Source organism: Neolamprologus multifasciatus, chromosome 5, assembly GCF_963576455.1.
Source record: "Neolamprologus multifasciatus chromosome 5, fNeoMul1.2, whole genome shotgun sequence".
NCBI classification, from domain to species: Eukaryota; Metazoa; Chordata; class Actinopteri; order Cichliformes; family Cichlidae; genus Neolamprologus; species Neolamprologus multifasciatus.
The window spans coordinates 16,220,430-16,241,025 of NC_140443.1; the positions used below are offsets into that span (position 1 = coordinate 16,220,430).

General features: G+C 37.4%; 3 protein-coding genes and 1 long non-coding RNA gene across 4 annotated transcripts in view; all 4 read right to left on the bottom strand.

Moving 5' to 3' along the window:
• Positions 1 to 2,625, bottom strand: part of LOC146518297 (ADP-ribosylation factor-like protein 8B-A) — a 5,685-nt gene extending 3,060 nt beyond the window's left edge. The window contains exon 1 of the mRNA XM_085158828.1: positions 2,371 to 2,625. Within this exon, the coding sequence (XP_085014954.1) occupies positions 2,371 to 2,493 (123 nt within the window). The 5' untranslated portion in view covers positions 2,494 to 2,625. The remainder of the gene's footprint in view (positions 1 to 2,370) is intronic.
• Positions 2,626 to 2,702: 77 nt separating this feature from the next.
• Positions 2,703 to 6,832, bottom strand: LOC146518298 (tumor necrosis factor receptor superfamily member 3-like). The gene is made up of 7 exons (XM_085158827.1): positions 6,686 to 6,832; positions 6,366 to 6,488; positions 6,139 to 6,270; positions 5,524 to 5,632; positions 5,365 to 5,435; positions 5,085 to 5,207; positions 2,703 to 3,822 (listed from the first exon to the last, which is right to left on the bottom strand). Exons 1-7 carry the CDS (start codon positions 6,813 to 6,815, stop codon positions 3,686 to 3,688), a joined length of 825 nt encoding a protein of 274 aa, XP_085014953.1. The 5' UTR covers positions 6,816 to 6,832; the 3' UTR covers positions 2,703 to 3,685.
• A 6,591-nt stretch (positions 6,833 to 13,423) lies between these two features.
• Positions 13,424 to 16,648, bottom strand: LOC146518299 (tumor necrosis factor receptor superfamily member 4-like). Its single transcript, XM_085158834.1, has 7 exons — positions 16,462 to 16,648; positions 16,208 to 16,318; positions 15,921 to 16,052; positions 15,760 to 15,829; positions 15,397 to 15,644; positions 15,213 to 15,317; positions 13,424 to 14,845 (listed from the first exon to the last, which is right to left on the bottom strand). The coding sequence occupies exons 1-7, from the start codon at positions 16,619 to 16,621 to the stop codon at positions 14,760 to 14,762; spliced, it is 912 nt and encodes a 303-aa protein (XP_085014960.1). The 5' UTR covers positions 16,622 to 16,648; the 3' UTR covers positions 13,424 to 14,759.
• Positions 16,649 to 16,983: 335 nt separating this feature from the next.
• LOC146518300 (uncharacterized) lies at positions 16,984 to 20,516 on the bottom strand. Its single transcript, XR_014873993.1, has 2 exons — positions 17,901 to 20,516; positions 16,984 to 17,818 (listed from the first exon to the last, which is right to left on the bottom strand). It is a non-coding gene; the product is annotated as an uncharacterized LOC146518300 (long non-coding RNA).
• Positions 20,517 to 20,596: the final 80 nt, after the last annotated feature.

The window sequence follows — 20,596 nt, forward strand, 5'->3', positions numbered from 1 at the left end:
GTGAATCATTTTATTGAAATGACAATAAAATAAAACGTTTAGGATTTTTGTGAATGGCCTTTTGTTAATGCTTTGTGTAAACTGCAGTGGAAAGAAAATGTGTTTGTGTATGAAAAATCAGTGGAATTTCCCTTTTAAGTTCACAAGCTGCAGATATCCTTCTCCATGCTTCGTGAACCTGCACTGCCGGGTGCACGAACATTTCACAGCACATGACTCGCCAGAGTCACCTGACAAAGCTAAGTGGAAATGAGTGAACGGTCTTATGACTGAGAAAGGCGGAACCACCCCTGCATAACTACTCATGAACTCTATTGTCAGTGTCTGGTAGGGTATTTTTTTCATTTACTCAGCGTAAAGGAAGGGGAAGAGTACGTTCCAACCCCAAAAACCTTGATATCACCAGATAAGTGTGGACACCAAAAAAAATTTCTATAGAGATGTCGTCTTCTTCGCAGTAAATGCCTGATAAAAATCTGTTTTTTTCAGCACGCATATAACCTCAGCACAATTCAGTGTTTCTTTTAAGTGTTTCAACTGTGCAAGTCGGAGTCTTTAGAAAGAATTACTTTCACTTTAACCTAATTTAATAAATATATTCTTTAAAAAAATAAAATAAAATTCACAACTTCCAGTAGCCTGAGTGTTTGTGTAACAAAAAGGACCAACACATAAATATATAATGTTTAAAACTGAGCTCACATAATAGTAGAATACCAATGTTGAATTAGTGGCCGGAGCAAATAAATGATTGAGAATTTTTTTGAAAGCAGAGGTTATACATCATTAATACACTGACTATCACCTAGTAAAACTGATTAAAAACATAAAAATACACCAGCCAGAAACCAGAATGCCACGGTTTGGCAGAGGAAGTGCATACTTGTTTTTAACTCTGCCAGCGGAGATAAACATCTCAAGTGCACAAATGTTTTTAAAGAGCTTCCTCTAACATCCCGGCAACATATCTCTTTGAAAATTGATTACTCATCCATACTTTGGATAACAACTGTTACATAAACACACACAAGATGCACATTAGAGAAAAGTACAGAATGAATCCTGACTGATCTGAAGCTATTTCATTTTAAGACGAAAGGCTGCACCAATCAGACCTTGCCTACACCAGATACATTTAATCTGATTGGTTATCTGCCAGCTGATGGAGTAAAAGGCATGCCTGCCATCTGTTGCCACCCTCACTAGGGCCCCATATGTGAAACTAAAACAACCAAAGGTTTGGGAGAAAAAAAGAAAGAAACCCATTTTAGGCAACCTGGATTGCCCCACCAGTTTTTGAGAAATAACTGCAAAGTTACATGAGAAACCAACACCCCTACCAAGAAGCTACAATCTGCTGTTGTTTTTTTGTGTCTTTTAAGTGCAAAAATGTCTTCTCCTTTTGTTTACGTGTGCTTGACTTAAGTGCAGTGTTAATCTAGTCCCTTTTTTAGATGTGTCATGGAAATCTGACACTGCTTTATAATCTCACATTTAAGCATTAATGCTACAGAAACTGAGAAGCTGACTTTTCTAAATACAAGAAAATAAATATAAAAAATAAAGACGATAACCCACCCAGACTCTGTTAGTTGTCCTCATGATTTTGGAAACCAGTCGTTCCCAAAAGTGATCATCTGCCAAAAAGTGTTTTGTGTGTTTATGTTTTTATGTGCAATATATTTGCTTATATTGGTAAAAAGGTTGGAGTCGGGATCATTTTCAAAGGGGTTATTTATAAAAAAAAAAAATTTAAAAAAAGAAGAAGAAGAAGAAGAAGAAGAAATTACCCTTAGAATATGTTATGTTATAGATGAAAAACAAAGTTATTGTGGTTCATTTTTCACTGCCCAATTCATTTACATTAGTTTAAACACTCGCAATCATTTTTGGCAGATGATCTCCTTTGGCAGGACACCTGTATAACACTGGTACAGGGGACCTGTACTACAATGACACACGTTCATATGACCATAAGTGATCTTTCCAGTTTGGCTGCACCGCTGTCAACAGTTACTGTTACGTTTATGTTATTACGTTTACTTCCTGGTAACTAAAGCACTCCAGACAGCTTTTAACTCCTTGTTGTAAAACTATGTCAAATACTGCTTTTGAGCTTTGGGGTTTAGACCATAACACTGCATCCTACTAGCCGGTAAGCTGCAAAACTAAACAGCTAAACATAAAACAGCAACTCCTCTTGACTGCGGTGTGTGTTATGGATGCTGGCTCCACCAACAGAGCAAAGCACACCCGAGAGAACCGGACAGTGTTTAGCCCACTTCTAGCTTAGTAACCTCTATGCAATTATGCGAGCTAAGGCTGTTAGCCGTATCCTAGCAAGGCGGCTAGTAGCAGCTGGAGACTTACAGCGATCACGTTTACAAATGTTGTTTTCCCCGAGTACTGCAGGCCGACCAGCGTCAACTCCATCTCCTCCTTCCAAAACAGAGACTTGATCCAGTCCAAAAGCCGGTTTATTAGTGCCAGCATCTTGAGGTCGGTGGTCAGCGCTCCCCTGATGGTGGTACCTGTTTCGTCTCCCTCCCTGTCAGATGTGCCGTTTTTCCAGTGGGGAAGGGAAGAGGGACAAAAGCAGCTGTCATATGACCGCTCAGCCAAAACGTGCTCATCAGCGCCTCCGCAGGGACGCAGAGGAAGTGCACCCTTTGTGTAACGCCCACTGTTTGCGTTCTTTTTGTCAATAAGTTTTTATGAACAAAAAAACAACAGTCACACGTTTATTATAGCATATCCCGGCTTGCACGTCACAGCAACACTACAACAACCACTGCCACTGAAGGTGAGACATTGAATAATGTCACTTTTTATATACAATATGAAAATGAAGAACTATGATAACATATATTAAATAAATTATTTTAAAAACTAGAAACACAATTCACAACTCTAGTATTGCAGCATGATAACAGAAAAAATATATAAAAAATAATTAATATTTATAAAACAGTCATTATGCAGTTACAAAAGAAATATAAAAGAAACAAACATGTGCTGTTGCAATTAATAGATATCCAGTTGGAGCTTGACTGTTGAAGACAGCTTTTGACAAACTTTAACAATGTTTTAAAAAGCAGTTCTTGTAACGACAAAATGTGTGCAGATTTTTCATTAATCATATGATAGATCGACAAAGGAAAAATGACTAAAACCATTTAATTTTTTCTGATTACAATTTATCTGTTTTTCTATACTACAGAAACAAAATAAACCAACCAGATTTGTTTTCGTTTGTAGAATTTCTTTAACTCTACCTACCTAAAACATTCCCAACAGTGTGTTTATTTGCAGTATAATAAACATAAAAAACTTGTGTTGCTCATCTGTAACTCATGCCAGAAGGGCACAAACTGCAAGGTCCACCTCAGGGACGAACACGTGTGTTACAGACCAAACTGCAATACCCCTGAATATTCAACAAGAAATCATCTATTTCAAGTATAGACTTGAGATAAAATCAGTACCACATCAAAGTGAGGTTTTAAATATGAATCCATACATATGTGTTTCTGTTTAAGTCATGCTAAAGATCAAAAGGAATCATCAAGTCTGTTCTACAAATGTTTTTCACTTTCCCTCCTAGATCCTGTGCACTGATGTCAAGCAAGATATTTTACACCTTTAGTTTTTAGCATAGTGGCTGTAATTGAACAGAGTTATAATATCATCTTAAAATAATGCTTTCTAGATCACAACTGTCACTGTCCTTGGATCCATCCTGGACAAACTGAAGCCCGCTCTCTTCCTTTGGTAGGTGAAAGTCACTGATGTTAGTAGGAACAGCCAGCATGGGTTTGTGGTCTAAATCAGGGAGAGAATTATTACCATCAATGTTTTAGTTGAAATATGACATTATTTCCTCGCTGCACACCCACGCATTCGATAATAAACATCACACATTTCATTGCTGCCACCCCCATTTTCCACTTCACTTCCACTTCATTTTGATGACTATGATGTTCTATAGTGCAGTATGTTTTAAACAAATAAGTGGCATAACTTTAATCACTTTTCATAGTGAGTCTCACTTGCGTTTTTATATTTTGAGAAATGGGAGCAAGATAAGCAGACTTTGACGTTTTTGACAGACGGACATCATGGCTAGAGTTTGACTATCCATCAGCTTTGTAACTGTATTAAAGGTTTTATCACAATGTGCTCAAATTTTTTTCAAAAAAGTTATGTGACTTTTAAGACTAACCTTTAATTATTATTAACTTAATGAGAGGTTTGGTTATTTTAATATTCCCAAACCAGACTTAAAACATGTCCAGCTTAATTGAGGGGTTTTTTGCCCTGTAGTGGACACCATGCACACAAGGGTTTAAATGTCTTTAATGTAAGACACAACTCATCTAGCCATCCATCAATTTTTCCTCTTGCTTATCTAAGAAGTGGGCTCAGCTAACAGATATATTTATAAAAACTTCCCACTTTATATACTGCATTAATGCAACTATTAATTTGTGCTACAGAATTTTAGTATTTATGTGTTTGACTAAATCTGCCTTAGAGGATTTCTAAAAAGAAGAAGAAGAAAAGGAGTGTCACATGTGCACAATTTATCTGAGTACATCCTGATTCTGCTCTTATAGGCTATCAGATTATATTCCAATGTAAATCAATATTTTTTCAGTAAACTGACATATATATAGTGCAGTGATGATCATAATATCACTATAGCATGATGTTCGCTACAGTTGCATTTTTCACTCCTGTCAAAGATGTTGTGAACTTGTGAGAAGTGTCCCTATGGGCAGACTTTGCAGACAAATATTGAAGTGTCCACTATAATGTCCAGTAATTGACCACTATAGAAGTTGTAGTGCATTAAAGTTCTATAGCGTCACAAAAATATATGAAAATAATTCTGAGAAGTTCCCCTTATGATGGTATTTTTAAAAAGAGCAGTAGCAGTAATATTTAGGTTGAGTCACATCAATTTCTTCTGTTAATGAATACTTATTTTGATTGTTTAAATGCCACATGTGGTTTTCGGAAGGAAATCTCCCCATGCCAGTGATTTCACTTTGACGTACTGATATGATTTTCCATTAACTTACTTGCTGTGTGAATCCTTAGGTACTTTATACATGTGTAGGACATGAACAGAAAGAGGCTGAGAGACAGCAAAAAGACACTAATGCCAAGGATCACATGAATGAAGTCTCCACCGTCTTTGGGCCCTGGTGAAAAGTCAAATCATAGTTAAGTTTCTTGTGCGCGTATTCACCTGCAGCATATTGTCACTATGTTCTGTTGTCATGTATCACAATTGTTACGTGCTGAGCAATCAACAAATTACAGCCTGTGTCAATAAAATGCGTGAATATGTGTACATACCGGGTCTGTCACAAATTGAGTTGTGTGTCCTGTTCCCTGGAAACTTTTCAGGAAACCCCAGCGCGCTGCACCTGTTTAGCACAAAGCTTTTACATCACTGGCATGTTCACAACTTCTTTTACGTATCGCTGCAGCAGAAGCTCTTTAAATCGATCTTACTGTGTCAGTGGTTTGCAGTCATTCGTTTGCACATCGAAATATTCTTTTTCGCCACATATGGCTTCACACTGATACGAATATTCTATCACCCTTGCATTCGAGGAGATGACTGGAACAAAAGAAAGAAATACTATTTCAGTAAACATGGAAGATACTTTGGGGGGGACATTTGTGGTTACAGGGTGACAGATTTTGTCAGCTTTGGTGATCCTGTGACTTATCGTCAGTTTCAGCCGTGAGGTCAGTCATGAGTCTAGTGATGAGGTTTTATGAGTATATATCTGATGACATATAGTAAGGACTGCAGCTTAAGACAAAAGGGAACTGAGCATTCACTCTGTGAACCTTTGCTAAACACTCTTGACATTATGAACAGCTCCTCCTTTACCTGATTAGTAGGCTCAGGTTGAACAGCAGATGTGGAATAAAATTACAAATTAAAAAAATTCTTTCACATGGATCTGTTTTAAATAGCGTGTGATAATAAACATGTCTTGACTTTTAAGGGATTAGTCTAAATATCCACAATTACACAGATGCAATAGTCAAACCAGTGTTTGTGGCAGGATATATATTTTACTCGCAGCTGTAAAAACTCAAAATGTCCATTCTTACCTGTCCTTTTTGGTTTCTCTCCTGTGACGCATTTGTCTTTCACACAAGTCGAACAGATGCTGTTGGAGCACAGGAAACCAGCGGCACAACTACAGGTTGCGTTTGTGGTTGATGTACATTTCACAGCATAATCTGTAGACAGACAAGAATTGAAACCACTGAATTCAACACAATATTTCATGTTTTGCTAGTTCTGGTAAATGCCTTCTCAGCTTCTCTCAACTTACGCTGACATGTCTGACATTTTTCACATCTGTCAAAGAGGTTGGGAAGTTGTGAGAAATGTCCGTCTGGACAGGCTTTGCAGGCAGTTTGTTGGCTGTCAGAGCAAAACTCTTCTACATAAGTACCTTTAAAACCAGGAAAAAGTTAAAATCAGCGACTTTCAGTATTTTTCAGTATTCTTGAACGAAAAAGCTCATCTTAAACACATAATCTGATCAATACATCAAACAGATCACTACTGTGATAATTAGATCAAACTAATCAAAACATTAGATTGAAAGACACTCATCTGATTTTTTAAAAGTTTTTTGTTTTTTTTTACCTGGGGGACACTTGTTACAGCACCGTCCACTCATCTGAGTCTGTTGATCACCGCAGCTTTTAACGCATCCTATAGTCCAAAAAGCCACAAATAATGGTATAAGTGCCATGGAGCGGTCCAAGTGAATCATTGTGTCCAGTGCTCTGTGTGCGCTTACAGGTTTTTATATCGGTGGCTGACGTCAGCATGACAGAGAGTGTGACTGTGTAGTCAGGAAGTGAAAGACCACTAGTAAATATAGATCATTTCACGAACACGCTAAACTGAAAAAAATTTGCTTAGTTCAACTTTTTTTTAACTGCTGTAAATTTACCAGATTACTTGCTATTATATTTTATTTTATTGTACAATTGAACTGGATAAAGCTGTACTTCTAAGCTTATCTACAGTGAAGCAGTTTGATTTATCTAAAGCAGACAACACTCCTGAAATAATGTCACACTCTCACAAATGACAGGTGACAAATTTCATGTGACAGCCTCTTTTTGTTTATGACAGCTTCTTTCCTAGATTCCTCTCCTCTGTGGTGCTCACTATGGCTGTGATAGGGCTTGTGCACAGATAAAGTTTCCCTTTAGGTTTTTTTTTTTTTTTTTGGTGGGGGGGGGGGGGGATCACACTGATGTTGTAGAAAGGATGATGATGATGTAGAAATCTTTACAAAAAATAATAACTCATGAAAACTATATACTTGGCTTTATAGGTATAAAGTACAGAGCTTTGTTGCTTTCCTTTGTGCTTTCTCTCCAAAGGTGTTCATTAATTTTTATTTATTATTATTTAGTTTTTTTTTCAGTATTTATCTAATGGTCCTCAGTCCCCTGACTGGGGCGATTGTGGCTCAAGAGTTGGGAGTTCGCCTTGTAATTGGAACGTTGCTGGTTCGAGCCCCTGCTCGGACAGTCTCGGTCGTTGTGTCCTTGGGCAAGACACTTCACCTACCACCTACTGGTGTTGGCCAGAAGGGCCAATGGCACAATATGGCAGCCTCGCTTCTGTCAGTCTGCCCCAGGGCAGCTGTGGCTACAACTATAGCTTGCCTCTACCAGTGTGTGACTGGGTGTGTAAAGCGTTTGGAGTCCCTAGGGGGGACTAGTAAAAGTGCTATACAAATACAGGCCATTTACCATTTAATACATTTTACTGGATAAGATGTATGGGTCTTTAGTTCTATGCAAAGCCACACAATGGTATGGCTTATAGACTAGAAGTCTATGAAGGTCTGCCACTTAACATCACAGGCTGAAACCTCAGATTGCTGTCTGTGGGTATGTTTCCTGTCATTTTTAGTGTGGTTGAAACACTTAAGTGATCTGCACTTCATATCTTCCACTTTAACCCAGCTTTAACTGGTCATTCTAGCACAATGGTTATTGAATTTAACGATTTAAACTTCAAATATACATTACCTGTCAACATTTTTAGAATGCCCCAATGTTTCCAGTTTTGGTTCAGGGTGCCTCTCACTCTGTACAAGTCACCGACCCGGTATCCAGCCAAACAGCCACAGGCCATCACACTTCCTCGTCCATCTTTGACAGTTGATGCCACACACTGTGCAACCATCCTTTCACCTACTTGACGGCATACAAAGATCCTGCTTGTTGAACCGAAGATTTCAAGTTTTGATTCACCAGTCCATAATACCTTCTTCCCATCTTCAGCAGTCCAATGGTGGCGTTTCATGGCCCAGTCAAGCCTCTTTGTCTTATTCTGATGCTTTCTTGTTGCAACTCATCCTGTAGCTGCAGCTCGAAGTCTTCACAGTTGAAACTGAGACTTGCTTACTACAACCAGTTTTGGTCAAGTTACTTGAAAATAGTTATTAGAAACTACTTACTGATTACTTCTCCAAAAAAGTAATCCAGTTACTTTACTGATCACTTATTTTCAAAAGTATTTAGTTACTTTCTTACTTAATTACTTTTTTAAAAGTATATGCAACATTCTCTGACTGGAAAAAAATTGTTTAACATTTAAACCTATTTTCTACCAAGTCCTGTTGTTCTTAAATCTTTTTTCATCTGTTTAGCAGGAGTGGGACCGGTGGAGGTTTGCCCTGTGCCGCAGCGGTAATGTCAGTGGGGGATACAGGGGTTTCTCTGTGAATTTCACATTCCCATGCCAGCGTGATAGGTACTGTCTCAGATTTGAAGTTTAATTTTTCACTGTAGAAAAAAATTTGTTCCCACACTGAGTCTACAGCAGACGCTAATGTTTTGTCACCTTTTACGGAATCAAACACAAAGTAATGTCAGTACTTCCAAGCTTTAAACGCTGCATGGTCATACTCTCTCCATATAATAGTTGCTCTACATACATCTGGTGCTACCACGGACATCGCATGCTCATGCATCATTGTCATGAGACGCTCTCACAAACAAAATCACAGTTTAGTAATGCAGTCATGCAGTGTGCTTACAGGAAAGTAACAGTATTTACTTTTTTGCAATAGTAATCCCTTACTTTACTCGTACTTGGAAAAAGTAATCGGATTGCAGTAACACATACACATCTCTGACTGCGACAAATATTAATCCGTGCTTGAGGCTGTTATCGTGTGAGCTGCCTATCAGGCAAGATGGTAACTCTCAGAAGCTTGTTCTCTGATTCAGTTATGGCCTTTTTCTCGCCATTTTTATAACAACACACTACTTTCTGCAGTACAATACTGTTCTGCTGATGCTCATGAGGGTATGGTACCACATTGTGTTCCAACACTGCTATCATGCATTTGGAACACCTGTAGGAATTAGAAGCACCAGCTTTCAAGGCTTGATCAACCTCCATTGCTGCAGAACAGCAGTTAACATTTTGTGTTCCCTGAAAACACAAAAAGGCCTTTTTGTATAATTCTGAAATATACATTATTTTTCAGTTTTGGGTAACCTTACTCTTTTTTCTTATCTCTGCCAGTTCATCACTTACCTTTTTTTTATCATTTCAAGCTAATCATTGGACTTGAATGACTTGAATTGCATTAAATAACTGGAAAAATTGGGGTGTTCTAAAAAATTTTGACCGGTAGTGTATGTTATTCAAAACTCTTTTGTTGTCCAAGCACCTACTTGTCTGTCTTCTATGAGTCATTCAGCCTCTTTTCTCTGTTTTTTTTTTTTTTTTTTTAATTTGCTGTCACTCCCCCTCTTTCAGGCTGTCTGTCATTCAAGCTCATCTGCAAAGGTCTTATGCAAATTCTACAACCATCTGCTCACTCATCTTCACCATCACCCATCACCTGTATTTATATGCCTGGTGCTGTAGTCACTATTTTCTCCCTTTTTTCTCAGACTAACTAAACTATCAAAATATGTAAATTTTACATTTTCTTACATGAACTTTGCACTCTCTGCTTTGCAAGTAATGTGTATCTCTTTGCATTTTTATTTCTGCATTTTTGTTCCGCACTTGTACTTACTTTTGAAAAAGATCACACATTACATATAATTGTTGGAGCAGATGTCAAATTTACATAAATCGTCGATCGCTAGCAGTGTGACTCTGATGTGCTGTACTGTATGTTTCTAAGTTTTCTCCCCAACAAACATAATGTCGATGAAACGTTTTGCACCGTCAAAGGCACCTGCAGTAGCACCCAAAAGGCAGAGGAAGATGCTAACCATCGCACAGAAAGTTGGACTTCTGGACATGCCAAAAGAAGGTAGAAGTTACCGTATTTTTCGGATTATAAGGCGCATTAAGCGAAACAAAACAGTCAGATAAGTCAAACTTTACTCAACTCATTCTTCTTGCTTCCTCTACTTCCGTACCATTGATTCATTAATGTAGAATTATCTCGCAGCTGCTCTATTCCCATGTTTTGGACCTGAAAACAGGGTTTGATCTTTGGTTTCATTCTATAATACTGGACTTATTTTTCTACAAAGGTTTGAACTTTGAGAGTGTTTAAACAATAGAGAAAAGTGTGAAAATGTTCATGCCTGTCTGAGAAAAGTGTATAAAGTGTGTAGTGAGGGGTTAAACAGCCTTAAAACATCTATAATAATTGTAAAAAAAATAAAATAAAGCTGGCTACTTTGCGTATTTTACCTATCGCGAGTTATTTTTAGAATGTAATTCCCGTGATAAACGAGGGACCACTGTAATGATATGGAAATTTTGGCGGGAAAAAAATATTTTTTACTTTTCTGATCCTCTAGAATTGTTCAACATGTTCTTACAAGTGTACTAACTTAAATTGTATATATAATACAAAGCAACTAACAGAAGCAATAACAATATTTTATAGTTTTGTGCCTGGAAATCCCACAGCCCACAATGAGTGAGTATGATAATCCCTGCTGAAACCCAAAGGTGACCTCAATGAACTCAAAAAAGTAAGGGATGACTAAAGATGTACATGGTATGTACAGAAAAACAAGCGTGTGATTTTTTGCAGGGTTATTTTTGTAGCCTACATGTATATGTTGCAGGAGCACACAGTGCAAATGCATGATGATGTGAAAGTTTTACTGCCATTCTGTGACCTTTTGGTGACAGTACTTTAGGTTGCTTTTGTTGACGGGGAGTTTCCTGGCAAATCAAGGAGGTGCTTAAATTTTGTTAAATGAGCCACTTCATTTATTGTAATTAGTAAGCCAAAGCGCCATACATGTGGCTTTCTCTAATCGGAGGATTTTTTTTTCCCCCTTTGTTTAACATTAGGTGATTCCTAATGTTAAACAAAGGGGGAAAAAAATCCTGCAGTAGTTACTGTGGTTTAGAAAAAGCACCTGAATGGGTTTTGACACTATAGCTTCCCCACCCCAGTCCAGAGACGTGACTGTCTCTCTCAGCTGGCCTTGTAAACACGCTGACTATCAATTTAATAATTTTTTCCTGACTAAAATTTTGACGGACCATATTTGCAGAAGCTATGGGAGTACATCAGAAATGATCAGATTTAGTCATAAGAAGTAATTAATTAACCCTCTGATGCATAGTGGTCACTGGAGTGGACAAGTCTATAACTTTATTTTTAAAAAAAACAAATTTTGGAAAAAAAGAGTTGAACATTTTTTTTCATGTCCTTAGAAGAATAAAAGCACTTAAGAAAAAAAATCTTGACCAAGGTTTTCATAATTCATGCATCAGAGGGTTAATATCTGACACCCAGGGTGTGTAGACAGGGTGGCTGTAGCTCAGGAGGTAGAGCAGGTCACCTACTGATCGGAAGGTTGGAGGTTCGATCCCAGGCTCCTCCAGTCTGCGTGCCAAGTATCCTTGGGCAAGATACTAACCCCAAGTTGCTCTCCGATGCGTCCATCGGAGTATGAATGTGTGTGAATGTAGTTAGAAAAAGCACTAAAGTATAGATAAAGTGCTTGTGAGAATGGGTGTGACTGGGTGAATGTGGCATGTTGTATAGAGCGCTTTGAGTACTCCGGGAGAGTAGAAAAGCGCTATATAAGAATCAGTCCATTTACCATTTACACCCCTGTGCAAAACTGCCACCTACTTAAACCACATGACGTGTGCCCTCCTATCATAAAAAAAGAAACTACAGACATTTACTTCCGTCATTGACAGACAGACCAAACCACATGGTTCAATGTACGAAACCTTCAGGATGTGACGTTAGCATATGCGTGCTCACTACGCAGTAGACAGTAGCTACTAGTACCGTCACACTATATAGCCACAAAGGGCGGCAGTGACACTGTAGAAATCAGGATTTCCCTTCACAAGTAGAGCACAGAAGTGCCACCTACTTTGTGGGTGAAAGGAGCATGTTCTGTAACAGAGCCTTCCAACTGATAAACTTTATGAATGGTGCCGTCGGAACATTTGATGCAGATGAATAGAAACGGCAAGGCTTCAATCAAAAATAATGACACGGTTACAGTATTTACTTCTCTTAGGCTGTTCTCTAAGGAGTATATGTAACTCCACTGATTTTATACATATAGGTCAAAAAGCTACACGTGTTTTGTGGCTGGAGTAAAAGTGATGTGAAACTGCTCACGTCGTCCTTAAGTTATGTCACTTCAGTCGGCATCACACTAAAAGTTCAAGATGAAAGAAAATGTGATCAAGACATTGACCTAAGCAGCCCACTTTGGGTCTGCTAGTGGTTAACAGCTCAGGGTGACATTAGCTGAACTGTTCGCTGTGTAGTTAATGTGTTAATGGGTTTTAGACATTACAGGATGTACAAATTCAGTACCTGTAGATCAGCTGTATCTATTTAGATCATTTAATTTTATACTTCCTATTGTAAAAAAGAAACAAAACAATACAAAAACCATTACTTACATTATAAACATAGCATCAAAATAAAGTGAATATAGAAGCCAAGATACATTTTTACAAAAAAGAACACTTTTTTTGTCTTGTCACCAAAAAAAAAAAAAACAGAATAATATATGTTATATTTCAGAAAAAAAAGTCCAACATAAACAATAGGCTACTATGAGTTTGCTGCAATAAGGACTAAATGTCAAGCAAATGCAAATACATGCCTACTCAGAAAAGCATATACGGTTTCCCAGAATTTGCACACATAGAATTACAGAGATTGCCGAGTTAAAAAGCTAACAAATACAAATAATAATAAAAACAAAAGGGCATATATTGTATGTACAGCATACAGCATGAAGTATAGCATGCAAGCTGCTGTACTACAAAACCAGATGAAAAGGTTGTTTCAGGTGCTGTATTTTTCTTTGAAACCACACACCTACTTCCTACATCTCTGACATTTACTGAAAGCAAACTACCTGCAGGGTTTCCAGTATGTGTGTACTCTCTGTAAGTCATATTTGCGTTTTACAAAAAGCAGCTACAACAGTAAAATGTTGCCTACTCACAGATAGATTAAGATTAATGTAATACCTAATAGTATACAAACTAATAAAAAGTAATCTTTACTAAGTAAGAATATTTACTTCCTGTGAGTTATACTTAAATAAATGCTGAATTTTTAATATCAAGTTAAGGTTGGACTGTTATATACATGTTTATACTTAAATAATGGATCTGAAAACTTGATATACTTCTGTCTTTATTTAAATCACTTTCCTTGGGAAGATTTACGGTGCGGTAGCTTTTTCCATATCCGGTTCTTCACAAAGAGTGAACCAGACAGACAAAGCATTAACTGAAATTTATGAATGTGTGTGTCTGGTTTCTGGTGCAAAACATAAGTGAGGAGAAGTATGAGGACGCTTTCATAACTCCTCTGACTATGTGATCCGAGAAACATCTCCAATGAGGTATAAACAACATGAAAGTCCTCACATTTAAAACATCAGTCTTTCCAAAGGCCAAAATGAAAACATGAGAGGATGTATGTCTCAGTGGGGAAAAAGAGCCACATTTAGGTGCCTGGGGGAACTCCGCCAAACCCACACATCACTGAAAGCATGTTTGTTTTCACAGACCTGCTAATTTGAACAGAGCTGAGTAATCAAAAACTGAGACACAATGGGCAGAAAGACTTCATGCAAAAATTAAAGTAGTTTGTAATATATCCTGGATCAGTGGTATTGATTGTACTGGTCTCACTGGGTATTTCTCAGGCTTCTCACAAGCCCCAGTTAGTCGCATTATATATATATATATATATATATATATATATATATATATATATATATATATATATATATATGCATTGAATATGCAAACATTTCACAGAGGCATTTAGTGGCATGATTGCTGAGGTCGCTGTACAAAAATCTGCATATAGAAAATGTTGATCAATACTAACATTATACAGATTTCTTTGAGCAACATAATAATATTAATAAAAATAATATTATGGTCAATGTACAACAGTTCAAGTAGTGAAAACTATTGTTTACTACTTGCTGTTTCACAGTTTAAAAAGTGAGGTAAGAGGCTTGCAATATGTTTGTGATAATTCACAATTCTACTAAAACAGAACAAACAAAAGTCAAATATTAACTTGAAAATACACCTGTAACAATACAGATATAGTAAATAGTTTGATGATATATTTCTAATACAAAAGCAACACTGTAAGGAAAAATACTGATATAACGATTACCTGAGTCAAAGGTTCAGCTGTGTATTTCATGCCTAAATGAAAAAAAAAATAAAAACAAGTTTAACTTCAAGGTTCCATGTAGTCTGACTTGAGCGGGGTCTGGCTTTCATTACAGCTTTCCTCAACTGGCGTGCGGCACAAGGAGTCCATTGCTGTAAACAAAAAATATATATTTTATTTCAAAAAGCTTAATTAACTACCAATTAGTTAATTAATTCAATAATATTGTTGACAATAACTATTTCCCATTTGAAACAGCACAATCTCAGAGTGTGTGAAGCACTCTGTGAAGAAATATTGCCCATTTTTCTAATAGTGGCAAAATATGATAAAGAAATAAATCTCTGACATGGTTAAGGGTTTTCTGGGGGGGTGTGGGCATATATCTTGATGCAAGAAGGTGAACTGTTGCTGCCTGTTGCTTCAAATTTTGGTGCGTCACCTTTTTCATTCAACTTCTCGACATGAAACCACCAAGACCTTTCTTATTCTCTGAAGTGTGAATCACTTGCCACATACGTTGTACTGTTTTTTGCTTGTGCCAGCAGTCAGTGATGTGCAGCTTGCAGGTCACAACAGTTAGTACAACTAGTCCGACAATTCCGAAAATAAGCAGGGCCATACCTGGTAAGACAAAATAAACCTGCTAAGTTTACTTAGCTTTACTTTTGATCTGAGGTTGCACGATAGGAAAAGGGCTTACCAATGTGGTTGCCTGCATATACAGGAGGAGTTGGAAGCACTTTCTTTGTGGAAGTGGCCACTCGTGGAGTAGTAGTAGTATCCATCCCCTGAGTTTTGGCCCCCTCATGTGGACGTTGAGTTATTAAAATTTTAAGAGTACTAATTGTGTTTGATGTGGGAGGTGTAGTGGTTTGAGTATTACTGTTTGGCTCATTACAGGTGGCATCTGACGATGCAGTTCCACTGATTTTCACCCCTGATTTACATCTAGAATGAAAGATAAATGACAAAGCTGTTAACAACAAGCGTCAACTCCAGACCCTGTTGGAACAAAATTTTATCATATATTGCATTAAAAGTACTAAAACACTAGAATACGTACTCTTTCCATTTTTTACAGTCTGAGTTTTCAGATGTAATGAAAAATCCTTCTTCACATTTTTTACATTCTCCTAGCAGGAAAAAAAAACAATTGATGATTTAAAAAGACATTTTCTTTAGTGTGTATGGTAAATGATCCAATATTATGATCCAGTCTTGTACCTCCTATTCGTTTAAATCCCTTGGCACATTTGCAGTTGGAAGAATCACTGTCCCATGGAACAAAGTCTTTACGACACTCACATTTTGTGTTTGTCAATCTGGTACAATCCTGTTTAATGACACTACCATAATCTGCAATAAATAAATAAACAAAGAATGTTCTTAATCCTGGTGTCGTAATTTGAGTGTGAACTACATGTTTTGTCTCCATTAACAGAGCGGGTTTATCATCAGCTGCTCACATAGCAGTTGTTTTTCTAATAAGTTACAAAAGCTTCAACACTTACTAGGGTCACACGTTGTACATGCTTTACAAGATTTTGAAGTATTTTCATGATCCTGATAAGAGCCTGGTTTGCAGAGCTCACATGCATTTCCGGTGCGGGATACTTTTTCACCTTCAAGGATTTCACAGTGTTCAAAGAAAGGACACAGTTTAATTACAGCAATTACTATACTTTCAAAATAAAATTCAGAAAGTGAAAAACTGAATTTTACAGCATTATACAGAGTGAGTAAAATGATAAAAGGCATACTTTACCTCTTTTGCATTTCAAACCAGTAACATGTTGGTTAAAAATCAAAATAAGTATGAGGACTTTGAGCATAGCCATATTCAGTTCTTCGGTGCTGAGAAATGCCACTATTTCCTGTGTGACACACAGCATAAGAATGTGACAAAAGAGAGACGCCACCTGCATAAGCTCTTTATATGGGGCTGTCCCAGACTGCTTTATAAGTTCGGTGACTGTCTATGTTACTACAAATTGTAATGTTTTATTAATTTTTTTTTTTTTAAAAACTTAAATTGAAACACATATTTTACATCTATGACATGTTAGTAATAACCTAGTTTCTAACAGGTATTCTAAGATACTAAATATAGTGTCTAATTTTTTAACACTGGATTAATTAATTATGTGAGTCAACAATTTAAAGAGCCATCATATTTAAAATTCAAGCTATATGTCTACAACTTGAATATTGATAATAATAAAATTCTGTACAATTCAGTACATAAGTAATAAGATGTTTTACTAACTCAAACACCGGTAAAAAAAAATTTAGATCCATATAAAGTATGATGGAAAAAAACATCGTTTAAACTGAAATACAGCTTTGAGGGTATTTTTAGCATGTTTATTAACCTTTTTCTGTGCTTTTTTTCTTTGTTCAGGAAAAAAGGTATTGGTACTGTGGTTAAGCTATCGGAAACAGTTAATTATGTATCTTTGTTTTGTTTAGGCAGAAAAAATTGACATTGTATTATGGCATATGGACTCAAATGGCAAATGGAAAAACCACATATTCTTGATTAGTGCAAGATACAAGATACAACCACACACTCGCTTCTTGAAAAACGGATGTTGAAAAAAACAACCCCCGCTCCTGTTTTATCTCTCTCTCTCTGTTGGTTTATGAACATTTCTTAGATAAGGCGACCCAAAATTAATATGTTTATATTCCAATCATTCAAGAGTTTAGGAAACTAAAGATATAAAACATAACAAACTGTACTGTCTTTACTGCTCACTTTGTTTGTCTCTCTTTAACACACAGCCCAACTGGTAACATATGATGACAAAGCTAGTTACACTCACTGGCCATTTTGAAAAGTACACCTATACTTCTTAAAGCACCTCACAAGCCATAGTCAAGACAAACTGCTGTATTTAAAATGTTCAAACTGAGCATTGGGATGGCAAAGAAAGGCGACTTAAGTGACTTTAAACATGTCAGACAGGCTGATCTGAGTATGTCAGAAACTGCTGATCTAATGGGATTTTCCCACCTAACCATCTCAAGAGTTTACAGAGAAAAGTCTGATAAGAAAATATCTACTGAACAGCAGTTATCTGTATGAAAATGCCTTATTGAAGTCAGAGGTCTGCTTCAAGCTGAAAGGAAAACAATAGGAACAACATAAACATCAGCAACATCAAAGGTATGCAAAAGAGCATCTCTAAATGTAGAACTCACTGAACCACGAAGCAGATGGTCTACACCCAAGATCGCACAGTGTCACACTGTCAGCTAAGAACAGGAAACTGAGGATTCGAAAGAAAAAAAAAGATTGGAAACACATTAGAAAAACTCCCTTGCTGGATGAGTCTCAGTTTCTGCTGCAATATTCTGATGGTAGAGTCAAACTTTGAACAGCATGAAAGCATGGATCCATCCTGTCTAGCTGAGCATGATTTAAACACCACAGCCTACCAGAACATTGTTGCTGACCATGTCTTTCCCTTGTGATCCTATGATCACAGTCTGCCCATCTTGCTCACAGACATTAAAGAGATAATGGAAAAATAAGAAATTATGTGTTTACCTACACCAGGGGTCGGCAACCCTGGGCACGCGTGCCAGCTGTGGCATGAAGGGTTAACTGGTGACACGACCATAGCTGGACTGGCCATCACGCATACCGGTCATTTATTTGCCCGGTATGCCTGATGTGATATTTCATTTTTATGGGCCGGTAATTTTTATTTAATTTTTTTGTAACGGTATAAACAATGAAAGGTGGTGGATTGGCTAGATGCTGGTCGATGTGTAAAAATAACTCAGGATATACAGGAGGAGGAGAGACCCGAGGCAGTTGCCGGTCCGAGTGTCAGGTGAACTGAACTTCAGGTAAGAAGTTATGACCTGCAGTCTATCTGGGTCAGATATAAACCAAGTTTAGTTTATTTTCGTTGTGCTGACTTTTTACAGCCAGTTACAATAACTCGTACTGCGTACTAGCTAGCATGATGGAGTTTCTATACAGCTGGGTGGGTGCTATGATGTTACTGATGTTGAACTTTATTTTATTCATAAGGTTAGTTAGTAGAGTTGCCAACCTTCCCGTAAAAAGACGGAATCGTCCCGCATTCAGAGAAAATATTACGTGTTTGGTGTTGAGCTGAGAAGGGACACAGTTTGTCCCGTACTTCAGCTAGGATGGAAAAAGACACAAAGCTGGAGTTGCCTCTTCTTCTCTCATTCTCTCCCCCTCCCTCACCTGTTGCTACTTCAATCATGAAACTGATCAATGATCAGCTGATCGGCTTTTCTCTCTTGTTTGTTTATCGTCCGCTTTGCGCCAGAAAGAGGAAACCGCCGGATGTTGCGTTAAACAACAGCAGCAAGTTTAAGCTTCATCAGCTGTTGTTAGAATTTATTTAATATTAATTCCTAGTATCAGCTGATGTTTGCTGGAGCCACAGCTGTAAAAGCTGCTGGTCATGATATTGGTTTGGATATGTGGTGAGAGGGAAACATGAAGATGAAACCAGGAGATGTCCCTACTGAATCATCAGAGCTGAACAGGTGATGGAGAAACAGGTTTACCTTTTAGGTGACATGAATGAGTTGAAGGGAAGTTATGAACTGTTTCTGAGAAGTAACACCAGGATCCTTTTCTATGTAGCTGACAGCTGGTAACTGTGCAGGGGCGGGTCTAGCAAAGTTTTGCCAGGGGGGCCAGGTAGGGTATTAACAGGGAAAGGGGGGCACAAAGAAAAACTTTTCTTTCTTATTCTCATTTACAATGTCTCGCTTTTAACAAATAATTATCTGTTATATTATATTATAGTTTTTATCTGACGTAAAATGTATAGAAATCATACATATACCAACAAGACAGTGTGCATCACTGTCACAGCCTTTGCTTTCATTCAAAGGCTTTATGGCTTTTCCTATAATACCTGGTGGGCCGGTCTCTAGCCAAATGCCCGAGCCAATATTTTGTCCCAGTCCAGCCCTGGGCACGACACGCAGTGAATTAATCTGAGAAGGTGCATTAAAAAATAAATGGCCACGGCATCACTACCTGACAAGTTTAACTGTCTTCAGAACATTGCAGAGGCCTTATTGACAGTACTTGGCTCTACATATCTGTGTGAGCAGATTTTCTCTCACATGAGTGTCCTCAGGTAGCCGTCTGAATACTGGACACTCGGAGACCTGTGTCTCTGAGTGGGAGGCCAGAGATCAGATTAACATGTGTATCTTTGTATTAACAAACATGCCATATTGGCTGAGTTTGTTTTTCTTATCATTGTTGTGAGGAGACCATAAATAGCATTTGCATTTTCTGTTATACAGTTCATTTGCTGTTATGGAGTTCTTGTTATGGATAAAAAGTGTATTTTTAAAAAAAAAAAAAATCTGATAACTATTCGCTGATAGCTGCAAACATCTGCGAACAAATCTAATTCTATAAAGTTGTTCTATATAGTGTTTAACTGTTAATATAGATTGTTATTAAATTTAATGCTAATGCAATCATATGGCACATTGACTTCTGAGGAAATTTTAGATGGCACTCATCATCAAAAAGGTTGCCTACCCCTGATCTACACCCATAAAATTAGACAATCCTTTTGATATGGAGAAAAAACAGAAAAGAGAAAAAGCAGAGATCTCCTGCCAGCATTCCCCTTCACTTTCGTTTCTTGGTTACAAGTGAAGGGAAAGACATGTGTGGGTCTCACTCAGGATATTAGTGTAAGCGAGTGAGGTGGACAGAAATACAGAAAGAGAAAGAGAGAAGTGTTAAGGAACTCAAAGTGCCAAAAAACAAAACTAAAAAAGGCAAATTTCAATTTTACTTATACACAGTGTTGGGACTAACGCGTTATTAAGTAACGCGTTACAGTAACTACGTTATTATTGTGGTAACGAGCACGGTA